General features: G+C 50.8%; 1 protein-coding gene across 2 annotated transcripts in view; it reads right to left on the bottom strand.

The window, feature by feature from the left end:
• The window catches only part of FSTL5 (follistatin like 5), a 655,002-nt gene that overhangs the window by 319,827 nt on the left and 317,310 nt on the right, over nucleotides 1-17,865 (bottom strand). For both annotated transcript variants that reach the window (XM_074991879.1, XM_074991878.1), the window contains exon 4: nucleotides 1,978-2,174. In XM_074991879.1, coding sequence (XP_074847980.1) covers nucleotides 1,978-2,174 — 197 coding nt within the window. The remainder of the gene's footprint in view (nucleotides 1-1,977; nucleotides 2,175-17,865) is intronic.

The raw sequence follows: 17,865 nt of genomic DNA, 5'->3' as shown, positions 1-17,865 counted from the left end.
CACTGGCCTGCTGGCATTACAGTGGAGCTGTGCTGCAGCCTGGTGCTGATGGTTCTGTGGGTATGCCTGGCTCCAGCTCCAGCTCTGTCTTTGGCTCTGGCTCCTCCCAGGGGGCTGGCTGGCCCTGGTGGAGAGGTGGAGCCAGCCCAGCCCTCCGATAGTCCAGCTGGAAGGGAGACAGGGAGAAGAGATGGGAGTCCTTCTCTCCACATGGACCCTGGGCCCCTCCCACCCCACACCCATGAAACTCAAGGCGCTGTCCATGGGTGTGGGTGTTGCCTGTGTCCTGCAGGTGTGCCTGTGAGCAAAGGGTTGCAGTCCCCAGTGGTGCGTCTGGTGTCAGGCCCTTGCCTGTGTGGCTTTCCCATCATCAGCCATGTTGGGCCCTGTCGACCTCCGGTGGGGCTGGTCCTGCAGCTGCATAGTCAGAACAGGTAGAACAGGGCACCTTGTGCAGGTGTGTGGCTGCCGGGTTTGTGGGTTGTCATACTGAGCAAGCTGGCTCCACCCTCACCTGCCCTCCCACGCCCTGGGGTGTATGATCTTGGGGGATACTCACCACCAGGTATCTTGAAAAGGTCCAGCGAGGCCCCAGAGGTGCCCTGGCTGGAGGAGGGGCCTGACTCCAGGCTAATGACAAGGGTCCCCACTCTGGCCTGGGACACTGTTATTCTCATCATCTGGCTGCTGCTCCCCCAGATGGGACTTATGCTCCATGCTGGGGTTCTCCCCAGGTGTCCAGGGGGCTCGTGGGGGATGTGTCCTCCAACCAGAGAAGCTCATGTAGCTCCCGGTAGTAGGGGCAGCTCAGCTGTCGTACCCCTGATGGGTATACCCCTGCCACAGCTCCTTAATTTCCACCTGGACCTGATCCATGGTCCATGCAGGGTGTCCTTGGGCTGCCAGGGCTGTTGTGACCCAGGTGTACTCAGGGTGTTCTGCCTTTTAGCAGATGGGTCGAGCAGCACTGTATCTTCAGCCCGGAGGCTGAGCAGGTCCTGGACTTCAGGTCCCTCCAGGACGGGGCACTCCTCCTGGCCAAGAGCGTGTCCTGGGGCACCTCTCCCCACCCCATGGAGGGGCAGGGGACATCACTGGAGGAGCGGGAGGCTGCCATTCGCCTGTGTTGGCCGCAGGGAGTGGCTGTGAGCAGACTTCAGGCTGACATGCTGGCTGGGCTGCTCGCATGCTTCCTACTTCCTGGTATAGTGTTTCCAGGGCTCCTGTACCTTTAAGGCTGGCTGGAGGGGTAGAGCATAGAGCTCTGCTTGAGGTGGACAGAGCTTCTCCGGGCTCCAGTTAGCCAATGCCATGGCGGACACCTCTGTTAACAGAAGAACCCCATCCCCCCGCTGCAAGCATCTGCACTGTTTTTCTGCAGCACAGCCTGACAGTAACTTCTGTAGACAGATACATCTAGTGTAGACATAGCCTTTGTAGGCTGTTGTACCCAAGCAGCTTGGTGCCAGGAGTTCCCTCCTCCAGCCAATTCATGCTTCCGGTAGCCACCCCAACCCTGTGTTTCCCAGATCTTTTATTCTCTTAGGTGCTGTGAGGCTGCCAGCAAGCAATGGCCAGCAGTATTATGCCTTTGGTACCTGGGCTGATGTGGGGTATGTACACCCTATAGCATTTTACACAGAATGAAGCCCCATGAATTTTATACTGGGATACAGTGTTGAGCAGTACACTACAGCAAGGGTCAACATTTTGCAGACTTTTTTAATTTCCTGGGTTATTTCAACTGAAACATTTTCTTAATGCCTCAGGAGAATAAGAATTCATTTCAAATAGTCTTGAATCATTGAGTGAAGTCTCACATCTAATAAGCCTACATGTAAGTATCAAATAAAGGGAAAGGATTGCATCAAAGGACACCCTATACCAAATATGTACATAGCACTAGAGATTTTGCAATCTTGGCCACAGGCAAACTGAAGAGGTATAGTGCTGATGAAAGTAAAATGCAAACCTTACCTGAGAGAGTTCATTACTGTCGACAAATCCATTGTTATCAGAATCAAAATATTTAAATAGTTGATCCACCAGCATTTTCTTTAAAGCCATTTTATTTTCCGTGTTGTTTTCTTTTGTTTGTGCAAGGTATTTCTGCTTTTGTAACTCCACCAACATATTTTTCATTTTTCTGTATTCAGTGGATTTACATTTATCCCCTGGAAAGGAAATGCACAAGATATTTTAAGGTAGTTTTTAGGAAGTTGTTTAATTTGATAAAAAAAATATGCAAATACAGAAGACAGTGTTGACGTCTACTACTACAAGCTGAACCTCTCTAATCTCTGGAAATCTCTCATCTGGCAACATCCACAATCCTGTGTAATTTTAGTTAGCCAGCCAACCACTTATCATGAGTGTAGCCAAGTTTCTCATGGTCCCATAAAGTTTGTTTCCAGGCACCAGTCCTGGCTCTCAGTGTTTTGTGCTGTTATTTAGCTGTAATTTACCTGAAAATGTCTTCTAAGAGCCCAGTAAGCAATGGAATTGTTGGTAATGTGCTAGAAAATATTGACCTCCCATGGCCCGGCAAAATATCTTGCCTGGCACTGGTCAGGTCCTGAGGGTGACAGATGAAAGCGGTTCAACCTGTAACACTGTCCAATAGGGTTGACACAGGCATGTGGATGCATTGTTGTTTTCATTTGTACTGTACATGTATTGAGCCAGAGGGATCTGTTCTATCAGGACTGAATCCAAATCAGCGGGAGGTTTTCTTAAATGTGTCTTCAATTAAGACATATTTGTCATACTTTTATAATCCTAGGCAGTGGCTCAGTTTTCTGTCTCATAAGACCTTCCATTAAATATTTTCTAACAATCTAAACAGAGTCCAACATCCTGATATTCCTTTCATTGTAGACCATTTTAGAGTTGGACTACCTAAAGTATAAAATTTTATGGAAAGGATATCTTTCATATGAACGTTAAGGAGTGCAATATATGTGGCAGTGATAGTAAACATGATATAAAATGATGTATTACAAAAAGCATATAATTCATAACAGGATGGGATTGAAAACCAGACATTACAATTGTGAGTACTCATAAATCAGCCCAACCTTTTTACCCACCTCACATACAAATTTTAATAGGGGTGGGAAGATAAAAAGAAGCAAGATTATCTATGACATAAGATCTAATAGAGAGACAAAGTTGGTGATTTAATACCTTTTATTGGATCAGCTTGTTTAATCCATTAAAAGTTATTACCTCACCCATTTCTTGAGCTATGACAACATTGCATATAAAAAGATCTGTTTTATTCCTTTCATTGTCAAGTCTTTCTAGAGACCAGAGACTACATTATGCTCATGTCCTAGGTATAGTGACTACAAAAGCTATTTACAACAAAATGCAATATAACCTCCCAATTTCTTCTAACATCACAAGCTTACCCACCACATTTCAGGGTGAAGTGAGAAGATAGTTGCAATTTTACATCTCATTTAATAGACTCAGAGAATCCTAGGGCTGGAAGGGACCTCACATTGAGTCCAGACCCATCCCTAACCAGGATCAACCCTAAATAAGTCATCCCAGCCAGGATTTCATCAAGCTTGGGCTTAAAACCCTCTAGGGTTGGAGATTCCACCACCTCTCTAGGTAACGCATTCCAGTGCTTCACCAATCTCCTGGTAAAGTAGTTTTTCCTAATACCCAACCTACACCTCTCCCTCTGTAACTTCAGACCATTACTCCTTGTTCTGCAATCTGTCACCACTAAGAACAGTTTCTCTCTCCATCTTCTTTAGAGCGCCTCTTCAGGAAGTTGAAGGCTGCTATCAAATCACCCCTCACTCTTTCTCTTTTGTTAACTAAATCAGCCCAAATCCCTCAGCATCTCCTCAAAGATCATGTGCTCCAGACCCCTAATCATTTTACTGACCTCTGCTGGACATGCTCCAATGTATCCACATCCTTTCTATACTGGGGGGGGGTCCAGAACTGGATGCAATACTCCAGATGCGGCCTCACCAGTGCCGATAAGAGAGAAATGATAACTTCTCTAGATCTGCTAGTAATGCATCCCAATATGCCATTAGCCTTTTTTGCTACAAGGGCACACTGTTGACCGATATACAGATTCTCATCCACTTTAATCCCCAGGTCCTTTTCTGCCGTACTTTGACTTAACCAATCAGTCCCCCACCTGTAACAATGCTTGGGATTCTTCTGTCCCAAGTTCAGGACTCTGCACTTGTGCTTGTTGAACTTTATCATATTACTTTTGGCTCAATCCTCCAATTTATCCAGGTCAGTCTGGACCCTAACTCTATCCTCCAACATATCTACCTGTCTGCTCAGCTTAGTGTGATCCACAAATTTGCTTATGGTGCAATTCATCCCCTCATCCAGGTCATTAATAAAAATGTTGAACTGATCCCCAGGGTACTCTATTTGAAACCGACTGCCAACCACATTGAGCCATTGATCACTACCTGTTGGGCTCAACCATCTAGCCAGTTTTCTATCCGCCTTACAGCCCATTTATCCAGTCCATGCTTCCTTAACTTATGGGCAAGAATATTGTTGGAAACTATCAAAAGCTTTGCTAAAGACAAGGTTTATCACATTCATTGTCTTCCCCGTGTCCACAGAGCTAGTTACCTCATCATAGAAGCTAATCAGATTGATCAGGCTTGTTGACTATTTCTGATACAAGTGCTTCAAAATTGATTCCTTAAGAATCCCCTCTGTGATTTTTCTGGTGACTGATGTAAGACTGCCCTGTCTATAGTTCTCTGGATTGTCTTTCTTTCCTTTTTTTAAAGATAGGCACTATTCTTGTCTTTTGCCAGTCACCCAGGACCTCTCCTGATCTCCATGAGTTTTCAAAAATCATGGCCAGAGGTTATGCAATGACATTTGCCAATTCTCTCAATACCTTTGCATACATTAAATTCACAGCCATGGATCTGTCTATGGCTACGTCTACACGTGCACGCTACTTCGAAATAGCTTATTTCGATGTAGCGACATCGAAATAGGCTATTTCAATGAATAACGTCTACACGTCCTCCAGGGCTGGCAACGTTGACGTTCAACTTTGACGTTGGGCAGCACCACATCGAAATAGGCGCTGTGAGGGAACCTCTACACACCAAAGTAGCACACATCAAAATAAGGGTGCCAGGCACAGCTGCAGACAGGGTCACAGGGCGGACTCAACAGCAAGCTGCTCCCTTAAAGGGCCCCTCCCAGACACAGTTGCACTAAACAACACAAGATCCACAGAGCCGACAACTGGTTGCAGACCCTGTGCATGCAGCATGGATCCCCAGCTGCAGCAGCAGCAGCCAGAAGCCCTGGGCTAAGGGCTGCTGCACACGGTGACCATAGAGCCCCGCAGGGGCTGGAGAGAGAGCGTCTCTCAACCCCTCAGCTGACGGCCGCCATGGCGGACCCCTCTATTTCGATGTTGCGGGATGCAGATCGTCTACACGTGCCCTACTTCGACGTTCAACTTCGAAGTAGGGCGCTATTCCCATCCCCTCATGGGGTTAGTGACTTCAACGTCTTGCCACCTAACGTCGATTTCAACTTCGAAATAGCGCCCAACACATGTAGCCGTGACGGGCGCTATTTCGAAGTTGGTGCTGCTACTTCGAAGTAGCGTGCACATGTAGACGCGGCCAATGTCTAGCATTTCTAAATAGCCCTTAACCTATTCTTTCCCCACTGAGGGCTGCCCATCTCCTTCCCATACTGCATTCTCTAGTGCAGTCGTCTAAAAGCTCACCTTGTCTGTGAAGAGAGGTCAAAAAATAATTGAAAACTTCAGCTTTTCCCACATCATCTGTCACCAGGTTACCTCCATCATTCAGTAATGGCCCCGCACACTCCCAGATCTCCCTCTCATAGTTGACATGTCTATTGAAATGCTATTTGTTGCCCTTCACATCCCTTGGTAGCTGTAGTTCCAGTTGTGCTTTTGCCATCCTGATTACTCCCCTGCATTCTCCTCCTCCACAGTCAACTGTTCAAGTTTCCACTTCTTATATGAATCCTTTTAGAATTTAAGCTCGCTGAGGATTTTCCTGGTAAGCCAAGCTGGTTGACTACGTGTCGTGGCTCCTTCCCCACTCTAGCAAGACAAATGCAGAAGGGGGGCCAGCAAAAGTACCTCCAAAACCTTATCTACCAGGTTTTGGTATAAACTCCCCCCCAAAAAACCTAAAAAAACCTTAGATTTTTGGGATAAAATTCACTGCCACCACCCAAGTAATAATAAGGAAACCAGGAAAAGACTACTTGGGAAATCTCAGCCCCAAAGTAAAAACCAGGACACAAACATTAACCAATACCAGGTTAATAAAAAGAAAAAGAGAGAACTTTTATTACAACAATATTCGTGTTGCAAGCCTCATGACTGGATGGAAGAGTCACAAAGTAAAACACATGGGGAGTCTCCACCATGGGCCTAGAACTTAGTTACAAGGAGAGTAAAAGAACATTTCTAAAAAGTGCACAGACATCAGATCCCACTTCTCAAACCATAAAACAATAAATCCTGATGGATTTATCTAAACTTTACCCTACTTACAGAAGATTGGCGGGCCTGTTCTTGGAGAGAGATATTCTGAGTCTGTCTCCCTCATGGCTGGAAAAAAGAAGAAGGACCAGAGAACAGAAAAGGGAGGAGCCAAAAAATTCTTTTGTCCCAGTTTGAAATTCTTACCTACATTCCTATAGGCCAAACCCACCTGGCTAAGGAGGGTAATCCTTTTACTCCCAGGCTGCTGGCTAACCCTCATGATCATGACACTACCATATTTCCTTTTCTTATTGTACTTCGGGATTGTTTGCTCCTGTGCCTTCAATAATACTGCTAGTTCTCCTGAACTCCTTTCCCATCCTGCCCATCAGTTGTCTGGGGGAGTCAAAGTCTGCTCTTCTGAAATCAAGGGTATGTATTTTACTGCTCACCTTTCTTCCTTTTGTCAGAATCCTGAAATCAATTTCATGATCCCAGCAAACCAGGCTGCCACCCACTTCTATTTCTCCTACTAGTTCTTCCCTGTTTGCGAGCAGCAGGTCAAAGTGCATATGGCCCCGGTCAGTTCCTTCTGGTCTTGGACCAAGAAAAAAGCAGTCCAGTAGCACTTTAAAGACTAACAAAATAAATTATTAGGTGATGAGCTTTCATGGGACAGACCCACTTCTTCAGATCATAGCCATACCAGAACAAAGAAGTTATCCCCAACATTCTCCAAAAACTTCCTGGATTGTCTGTGTGCTGTTGTATTGGTGTCCCAAAACATGTCTGGGTGATTAAGTCTCCCATAAGACCCAGGGCCTGTGATTTATAAGCCTATTTTAGTTATCTGAAAAAATGCTTGTCTGCCTCATCTACCTGATTTGATGGTCTATAGCAGACACCAACCACAACGTCACCTCTGCTGCTTTTGTCTCTAAACTTAACTCAAAGACTCTCCGGCTTTTCTCCATCCATATACTGGAGATCTGAGCAATCATATTACTCTCGTAAATACAACACCACTCCTCCTTCTTTTCTAGGCTGACAAGTTCCAGTCCTATTGATTTCCTCCTCATTTGGAAGTACTTTTGCTGTCCTTTTCTAATACATACTTTTTTGAGATGGCACAATGACATCTCCAAGAAACATTCAACATATGGGGATACTGTGAATGTATATAGAAGCACTGTAATAATTTCTAACTTCTGTTTCTCTTTAGCTATGTCTAGATTACAGAATTCTTTGTTGTAAGATATCCTTTGACAAAACTTCTGTTATCAGATCATGGCCCTAATTGCCAAGAGGATCGGTAATAGGAAAAAGGGGATTTCAGCATTTGCAGGGTCCTTTTGAAAAGGACCCCCATGTAAATGAGCTGTGCACGAGCGAAACACGACATTTTCAAAGTACTGTGGCCAGCAGCACGCTAATGAGGTGCTGAATTCTCATTTCAGCACCTCATTAGTATTCTCTGATTTGGCCATTAGCCTTGCCATCTCGAAGTTTTGCCCAAGTGTTGGCGTGGCCAGAGTGATTCTTTTCCAAGAACTATCCACAATCTCTCCAAGATCTCTTGATCTTATGAACACATATTCAATTTGTGATCCACGGTAACACATATGCCCTTTTCTGATATTTTCCTGCCTCATCAGTTATTTCCTATTTTGTGTTTGTGCATTTATCATTTCCTTCCTAAGTACAGTAATTTGAACTTTATTGAATTACATCTTATTGATTCAGACTAGTTCTTAAATTGGTGAAGCTCATTTTGAATTCTAATTCTGTCACACAAAGTGCTTGTAAGTAACCCCTCCCAGCTCATTTGCAAATTTCATAAACGTGCTGTCTACACCATTATCTAAGTTAATGAAAATATTGAGTAAAAGCAGACTCACAACAGACCCCTGAAGGACACCACTTGATAAGTCCTCCAGTTTGACAGCAAACTGCTGACAACTTTTCATTTAATATGGCCTATCAATCTGTTGTGCTGCCACCTTACATAATTTCCCTGAGGCCATATTTCTCTGGCTTGCTTATTTTGCTATCATTTGGGACTGGGTCAAAAGGCTTATTAAAGTCCTCCCTATCTACCAGGCCAGTTATTCTGTCAAAGGAGAAAATTAAAATGAGTTGGCTACTCTGCCTCAAGGCCTTAAAGGAGAGTGGCATAAAGAACAAGACAGGCACAGCCATAGCCATATACACTAATGGTCAAAAGAGTCTAACTGTCCACCACAAGTGGAATTCATACAAAGACTTAAATAACAATCACTTCCAATACTTATTGGTTATGTCTACATGGAACCATGCTGCCAGCAGTATGGTGCAAAGGAGGGCTCTCCCCGATTTTTTCCAGGGATAAGGGGCTGCCAACAAAGGTGGTTTTCACCAACAGAACCCTGTCTCCATGGCGTGTTTTCTGCCAACAGCAGCCTCTGCCAGCAGGGTGATCCCAAGGGAGTATGCAAATTAGCCATGCCACTATGAGTGGCCATTTCCGTTTTTGAGAGCCCTCCTTTGCATCAGGCTGCTGGCAGCACATCTCTGTGTACTCGTAGCCATAGTTTCTTACAAGTTCTTGGTTTCTCAAAGCTGGACAATACATGGAGATCCTGCCTCACAAGTCTTACTATAGTCCTTGACCAAAGGGGCTAGAGCCTAAGACATCAATTTTACAAAGGATTTGGTCTAACAGGAAAGATACTTTGTGGTTAAGGCAGTGTACTGAAGCTCAGGAGATCTCAGGTCAATTCCTGTTTCTGACACAAACAACCTAGGTGACCCTGGGCAAGTTGTTTAGGATTTGTCTAGTTTTGGAAAAAAAAGAATAAGATTAACTAAAGAAACCAAAGCCTTCTTCCTGATGTAGCTGGACAAGCAGATTTTAGCTATGTCTAAACTAAAGCTTTCTTTCAAAATGTGAACATTTGAAAGACTCCATTTGATCCCATTTGAAAGATTGTCTTTTGAAAGAAAGCATCCACACACAAAAAGCAGATTGAGCCCACAATCTGCTTTTTTGAAAGATGGGTCAGCTGTTTTGAAAGGGAGTGCCCACACAGGCCGCATCTACATGTGCACGCTACTTCAAAGTAGCGGCACCAACTTCGAAATAGCGCCCAACACATGTAGCCGTAACGGGCGCTATTTCAAAGTTGAAATCGACGTTAGGCGGCGAGACGTCGAAGTCGCTAACCCCATGAGGGGATGGGAATAGCGCCCTACTTCGAAGTTGAACGTCGAAGTAGGGCACGTGTAGACGATCCACGTCCCGCAACATCGAAATAGCGGGGTCCGCCATGGCGGCCATCAGCTGAGGGGTTGAGAGACGCTCTCTCTCCAGCCCCTGCGGGGCTCTATGGTCACCGTGCGCAGCAGCCCTTAGCCCAGGGCTTCTGGCTACTGCTGCTGCAGCTGGGGATCCATGCTGCATGCACAGGGTCTGCAACCAGTTGTCGGTTCTGTGGATCTTGTGTTGTTTAGTGCAACTGTGTCTGGGAGGGGCCCTTTAAGGGAGCAGCTTGCTGTTGAGTCCGCCCTGTGACCCTGTCTGCAGCTGTTCCTGGCACCCTTATTTCGATGTGTGCTACTTTGGCGTGTAGACGTTCCCTCGCAGCACCTATTTCGATGTGGTGCTGCCCAACGTCGAAGTTGAACGTCGACGTTGCCAGCCCTGGAGGACATGTAGATGTTATTCATCGAAATAGCCTATTTTGATGTCGCTACATCGAAATAAGCTATTTCGATGTAGCGTGCACGTGTAGACGTAGCCACAGCCACAGGCACTCTTTCAAAAGATCTGCGTGGGAAACACCATGAGGCAGGGGCAGGGGCATAAGGGATGGTGACTGGGAATACCCCCTGAAGCCATCATGAGACCACCTGCCTTTCCTCCCATGCAGGCTGTGCATGCTAATAATGTGATGCTTTCATACAGGATTATCCTTGTGGGGGATGTGGATGCAGCTGTCCCAGAATTCACAGCTCTGGGCTTCCCAAACTGCTTTGATGCCTTGGAGAGGATGCACATTCCCATCCATGCTCTCAAAACACAGTGTTGGAACATACATCAATAGAAAAGGCTACCACTTGGAAGTGCTCCAGGTGCTGATGGACAGCAAGGTCTGTTTCACGGACATGTATGTGGGCTTGGCGGGATGGACGCATGCCATTGTGTTCTGCAATTGTGGGCTCTGCTGCTACATGGAGATCAGGGTTGGGAATGTGACCATGCCCTTCTGTATGGTAGCACATGCTGCCTACGTCCTGCTACCCCGGCTGATGTGGCCGTACCCTGGCCATCCTGACCCCTCCCAGGGGGCATTTAATATTCACCTCACCTGGGCCCAAAATGTGGTGAAGCGGGCTTTCAGGCACCTGAAGGGCTGATGGTGGTGCCTCCTAACATGCCAGAAAGCAGGGCTACGGAATGTCCCCCATAACACAGTCAAGGGCAAGGTTGAGGTGTTGCCCCCATGGTGGGTAGCGGAATAGGGTCCTAGCCTCAAACAGCCAGTCTATGCCCCAAGCCAACAGGTCCAATGGGACAGGATCTGCATTCGGGCTGCTCTTTAGGAGATTTTTGTCCATGAGCCAAAGTGACCCTCACTGGCAGTCAACCCATGTGGCCCCTCCAGGCATACAACCATCACCATCCCCCCACCATACACCCACATCCGCCCTTGGAAGGGGGTGTGACTTCACTAGTAGTGGCCGGGGGAAACCTCAACTGGGATGGGAGGAATTCGGGACCTTAACCTTGAGGTGGGAAGAAGGAATATTATGGGAGCATTGGAGGAACTTAACCAGGAGGGGGAACAGGTGTGCTACTCCGTGGTAGGGGTGGATGGCTGTGAGCCCTGTTGGTCCCATGTAACCCTTGCACCTCTGTTATGGGGCCCACAGCGAGGCTGTGAAGGGGCAGGCAGCATGGGGAGGCAGGGTGGTCTGGTGTCATCAGACTCTGCAGGGTGGTCTTCAGGGGGAGAGGAGGGGACCTGCTTGGGAGGGTGTGTGGTGGGGGGGGTATGGTTGGGAGCAGGTGTGGCAGGGAGACAGGATTTGTCTGAGGAGCCCAGTGTGCTCCCTCAGAACTTCAGTGACTTCCCTGAGGTGCCCCACCAGGTCTGCCCATGCCTCCCCCTGCCAGATGTACTGGCCACAGTCCATTTGGAGGCACTGCTCAGCAATCTCCATGAGCTGATGGGCTCCTTCTGTGTCGTTGGCCCACCATCTCAACCTCTGGCTGTCCATGACGGCACCCTTTTCTTTGGGAGCTGACCGGAGTCCTGCGAACCCTGAGATGGGCTGACTTGGAGGTGTTGGGCTCCTCTGGAGACTGGCTGCTGACCATTGCTCTTTTGTGGGGGGCTGCCCTTGAGATGTGCTGCTGGAGCTCATGCTTGAGCTGCTGCAAGCACGTTCTCAGCTTTCTGCAAAGGGCTTTCCGGGACCATAGGGCTTTAAGCATGGCCAGACACATATACCACAGACCCCCGCTGCAGCAGGGCAGGGTGTCTCCACAGTGGAGGACTCCTCTTTCAAAAGAACAGAAGGTGGAGCACATGTTCTCTTTCAGAAGAGTATTTCAAAAGGGGACCTTCTTCCTAAAACAGGAATGGAAGAGCAAAATTGAAAGCTGCCCCACGTTCCTCCAATTTAATTTGGAAAGAGCACCTTATGTGTGTAGACACTCTGTGCGGTTTCAAAAGCAAGCCAGGTTTTTTGATTTTCAATGCAAGTGTGGCTGTAGCTTTTATGTTTCCCCATTTGCACAGCTGAGCTAACATATAATACTATTAACATTGTTATATAGGAAACATTCACGTGGAAAGCATCAAGTTCTCATTTAGACACAAGATTCCAGAGAATTTGATGCTAATTTGAGCAAAAAAATCACAATACTTAAACAGTGAAAATTCAATATTTTAACTTTAAATGCCAACCACATGCTAAGGTAATAATTATGCAAGTGAGTTTTACTGAAATAATTCAATCAGTTACTAATGAAGATGCTTCCATGCCTTAAAGAAAATTATCATACATCTCACGTTTGAAGAAGAGGTCAGATACCTGGACTATTTACACTTACTATGGACAGGCAGAGGAGGAGTATGGACTTTTTTCTGCATTATTTATGGAGTTTGCTTATCTCAAATTGACTAAAATAGTCATATTTAGATGAAATGGACTACACAATTATAATCTAGGTATAGAATAACAATAGGGAATCTACTGTTTCTGTTTGCATTAACTAACTACATAGAGACTTACTCATACAGAACAATGTATGACACTTGCTATCGCCATAATAATAATTTAGATAATGTCTTTTATGTTATTCGCAATCATTATAGATGAAGGGAAGGATTAAGTTAAATTCTAATTTGCAATCATTTTCCTAATTAGGCTATGTCAATACTGGAGAGGTTTGTCATGGACCATCCACACCAAAAATACGTTCTGTTGACATAATGTTGACAGAACTCACCATTTTTGTCAACAACCTTCTGCCTCTCTCCCATGAGGTAGAATGCCCTTGTTGACAGATTCTGTTGGTAAAAAAGCCAAGTGGATGCTCGGGGTGAGGGGAGTCTTTTGGCAACAGAACAATCTTCCATGGCACTGGCCAGCTGGCCAGGGGGAGGCCCTATCCACAGCAACCACAACTCTATGCTCTCTGCCTCCAGCTGCTCTTAAAGCTGCAGGGAGCCCTGCAAGCCCTGTGGAAGGAAGCTGAGAGCATGCAAGCAACAGAACCACATGCTGTCAGCTGCACGCCCTCAGAGTTGTTCCCTGAGACGCAGGAATGATGGTCAAGGCCACAAGATACCCCCCCTGTGTCCTTGCACAACCTGCCTGAGGGGTCCCTGGACCCAACCCAGGGATCAAAGAAACAGGCTCCATCCTGGTTCAGGCTAGAGCTCCAAGACCTCCTGGTCCTCTGGGCTGAGGAGGCCATACTGCTGAACCATGCAGCAAAAAGGCACAATACCTTGGGGTGTGCTCACCTCACCGCAACCCTGGCCAACCTGCAGGGGTACATCCAGGCATGAGACACGTGGTGCAGGTCAAGGGCAGGGATGGCCATCTGCCTTTCTACGCAGAGCTGCGCCATCTCCTGGGGGGCGAGGATGGTGCCCGCAGCACAGCAGCAGCACAGTACCCTCCACTAGCACTGGAGCAGAAGCAGCCGGGGATCCTGGGGGTGTGGGGGGCACAGCTGGAGCCTGAGATCAACCCTGAGTCCAGACGGGGGACACATCATTAGGCTGGACTCAGGCCCCTCCAGCCAGGTGACGTCCAGGGTCAGGGACTCTCCCCTCCAGCCAGGTGACGTCCAGAGACTCTCTGCACCTCTTTCAGGGACTCTCTTGTGAGTGTTCCACAGGTCACACACCCCAGGAGATGGGGTGTGGGCACAGATGGGACATGCCATGAGCCTCACCAGGCTAGCGCCAGTGGGACCCAACACTGTGGTCCCAGCACATACAACCATGTCCAAGACAGTATGTCTCACCTGGACCCAGCAGGCAGCACCTGGGCATGGGCACTGGACTTCTGCCAGACCCATGGGGTGCTGCAAGAGCCCGCTGTGCCTGCACCTACCACTGCTGGCAGCAAACCAGCCACATTGGTGATGGCCACACCCCAGACATACCACCAAGGAGTCGCCCACCTTGTGGACTGTGCTGCAAACTGCACACATGTCTGGGAGCCCCCAGGACAACCAGGGTACATACAGCACACTTGCCGTCCATGCAATGATGCCCCTGTGACTGGACACTTCCCCTTGGCTGTTATCCCATTGGGCATGGAGGCTGGGGGACACAGTGATCAGACCAGTCCCCGAGGCACCATGGGATCCCTGTACAGCAGGGTCCACCATGCAGGGCACACATGCCTGTGCTCCCAGAATATCGCTATCCCTTAGCCTGGGGATGGGGGCTGCTGCTCATGGTGGGTGTGGGGCAGGGCCTTAAGGGCTGTGTGGTGGGAATGACTCACTGTCTCTCCTCCTTCTTCCTTACAGCTGAACCATCTGAGGGCTGGGCCAGCCCCACCTCACCACTGGACCCAGCCAACCCCATCCAGGGACCAGAACTGGCCAGCCCAGGAGCAGCGTCAGAGAGGGCTGCCACCCCACCACCACCAGGGTGGGAACGCGGCCAGAGGGGCCATAGCTGCCCTGACAACTATCCCCTTCAGGCCTACATAGGTACACTCAGGAGACAAACGGACCTCCTGGAGTGCTAGTTCTGGGAGGACCAGAAGTGGCAGATGCAGGCCTGGGACAAAATTTGTCCCACCTGGGCTACGTCTACACGTGCAGCCAACATCGAAATAGCTTATTTCGATGTTGCGACATCGAAATAGTCTATTTCGATGAATAACGTCTACACGTCCTCCAGGGCCGGCAACCTCGATGTTCAACTTCGACGTTGCTCAGCCCAACATCGAAATAGGCGCAGCGAGGGAACGTCTACACGTCATAGTAGCACACATCGAAATAGGGATGCCAGGCACAGCTGCAGACAGGGTCAACGGGCGGACTAGCGCTTCCGGGGCAACAGCTAGCCGCTCCCTTAAAGGGCCCCTCCCACATACACTCAGCCTGCACAGCACGCGGTCTGAGGAGCCATATAGGCACACAGACCCCGAGCACCGCAGTCATGGACCCCCAGCAGCAGAAGCAGCAGCAGCAGCAGCTAGAGGTCCACCCAGCCCTCCCGGCAGGAGCAGGGCTTGCCCTGGCTCATGCCATGTTGGGGGCAGCTGAGCACCTTCTTGCCCCAGGGGAGGAGATGCCCCAAGGGCAGCAGGGCTCAGCCCCTACCCCTGCAGCACCCCGCTCCACCCCCCGCCTCACACGCCGGCGGCTGTGGAGCTACCCCACCAGCACCGACTGGTGGGAGCGGCTGGTGCTTGGGGAGTGGGACGACGACCACTGGCTCCGGAACTTCAGGATGACCCGCCAGACATTCCTGGACCTCTGCCAGTGGCTCACCCCCGCACTCAGGCACCGGGACACTGCCATGCGGCGTGCCCTCCCTGTGGAGAAACGGGTCGGCATCGCTGTCTGGAACCTGGCCACTCCGGACAGCTACCGACCCGTAGGGCAGCAGTTTGGTGTCGGAAAGGCCACCGTCGGGGCTGTCTTCATGGAGGTAAGAGAACCCACAGGGGGAGGCCAGGCCAGGGAAGGGGGGCCAGAGCAGGGCAGGGTAGGGCAGGGCAGGGCAGGGGGGCCAGGGCAGGGCAGGGTAGGGCAGGGCAGGGCAGGGGGGCCAGAGAAGGGCAGGGCAGGGCAGAGCAGGGCAGGGCAGGGCAGGGGGGCCAGAGCAGGGCAGGGCAGGGCAGAGCAGGGCAGGGCAGGGGGGCCAGGGCAGGGCAGGGGGGCCAGGGCAGGGCAGGGCAGGGGGGCCAGAGCAGGGCAGGGCAGGGCAGAGCGGGGCAGGGCAGGGCAGGGCAGGGCAGGGGGGCCAGGGCAGGGCAGGGCCACGCACACCCTGCTCACCCCTCATTGGGGCTGTCCCATGTGCTTTCTCTGCAGGTCGTGCGTGCCATCAACTCCATGCTCCTGCACAGGCTCATGAGGCTGGGGGACCCACAGGCCACTGTCACCGCCTTTGCCACCCTGGGCTTCCCCAACTGCTTCGGGGCTCTGGATGGGACTCACATCCCCATCCGCGCCCCGGACCACAGTGGCGGCCGATACCTCAATCGGAAGGGCTACCATTCAGTCATCCTGCAGGCCTTGGTGGACAGCCATGGACGGTTCCAGGACATTTACGTGGGCTGGCCTGGCAGCACCCACGACGCCCGGGTTTTCCGCAACTCGGGCATGTGCCGCCGGCTGGAGGCGGGGACCTACATCCCCCAGCGGGAGATCCCTCTGGGGGACACCACCATGCCCTTCTGCATCCTCGCGGATGCGGCCTACCCCCTCCGGCCGTGGCTCATGCGCCCCTACACGGGCCACCTCTCCGCCAGCCAGGAGCGCTTCAACGAGCGCCTGAACCATGCGCGCCAGGTGGTGGAGCGCTCATTTGGCCGCCTCAAGGGACGCTGGCGATGTCTCCTGACCCGCCTGGATGCCAGCCCCAACAACATCCCCTAGATTGTGGGTGCCTGCTGCGCCCTGCACAACCTCGTGGAGAACAAGGGGGAGAGCTTTCTTCAGGGCTGGGCCGCCGAGGCCGCCAGGGCACATGTGCAGCCACCTGCTGCCCCCAGTCGGCAGGTGGACCCAGAGGGGACCCGGGTCCGGGAGGCCCTGCGGGCCCACTTCGAGCAACAGGCCGCGGGGTGAACTCTGGCCAGGCCCCCTACTGCCCGCCCCTTCCTCCACCACACTCCTGCCCCAACGCCAACACCATGGAGCACCCCACCGCGCCCCCCCCACTTGTCCAGGAGAAATGACAGCACAAACTTGTGGGTGAACGTAAACGTTTTTTTTGTCTTAACGAATTTTTTTTTTTTTAAAAAAAATAAATATCTGACACAGAAACCAAAAAGAAGGAGGGACAAACGTTCAAGCAAATCAAGATGGGCACAAATAAAACAATACAACAACAAAGCAAATAAAAAAGTGTGCACCATCAACAAAAAAGCAAAGCAGGGAGGAGAACGGGGTGAACTATTTACAGAGGGGGGACGGGGCAAACAGGGGGCACCAAAATAAAGCAGTCCAACAAAAGTATGTCCAACAAGGGGGGGGCCACGTCCCGGGCCCCTCGCCCCTACAGCCCAGCAGCGGGCGTGCCCGGCCGGGAGCTCCGCCGGGCCTGCAGTCTGGTCCGCGGCTGGGTGGGAGCGGGCTCCACCGGAAGGTAGCGGCGCCGGCGAGTCTCGGGTGGCTCCAGGGGTCCCTCGGCGCGGTGGCCCTCGCGGGGAGGTGGTGGGGCGACGGCGGATGGCCCGGCGACGGCTGGAGCAGCTGGTGGTGGGGCTGCAGGAGTGGGCATGGTGGGTGGTGGCTCGGCCGGCGCGGCATGGGGGGCCAGGTAGTCAACCAGCCGGTTGATGGTCTCCATATAGGCCCCCCATGCCTCCTTGCGCTAGGCCAGCGCCTGCTCCTGCAGCCGGAGGTGCTGCTCCGACACCTCCAGCTGCCGGCGGAGGATGGCCAGCAGCTGGGGGTCCGTGGCCGCGGCTGGTAGCAGGCGCGGGGTCCGCCGTCTGGCCCTCCGCGGGGCCGGTCGTTCCTCGGCCGAGGGGCTGCCCTGGAGCGAGGGTCCCGGAGGGCTCTCCGGGACAACTGAGGCCTCGCCGGCGCTCTCTTCCGGTCCTTCGGATGGTGCAGGTGCAGGTGCAGGACACAGGAGAGGAGGGGGGAAAGAAGAATGGAGACAGGCGTTAGTGTG

This window comes from Carettochelys insculpta, chromosome 4 (assembly GCF_033958435.1).
Source record: "Carettochelys insculpta isolate YL-2023 chromosome 4, ASM3395843v1, whole genome shotgun sequence".
In the NCBI taxonomy this organism is placed as follows: Eukaryota; Metazoa; Chordata; order Testudines; family Carettochelyidae; genus Carettochelys; species Carettochelys insculpta.
Note: the sequence above shows the minus strand (reverse complement) of the source record. Positions and strands in the feature narration are given on the sequence as shown.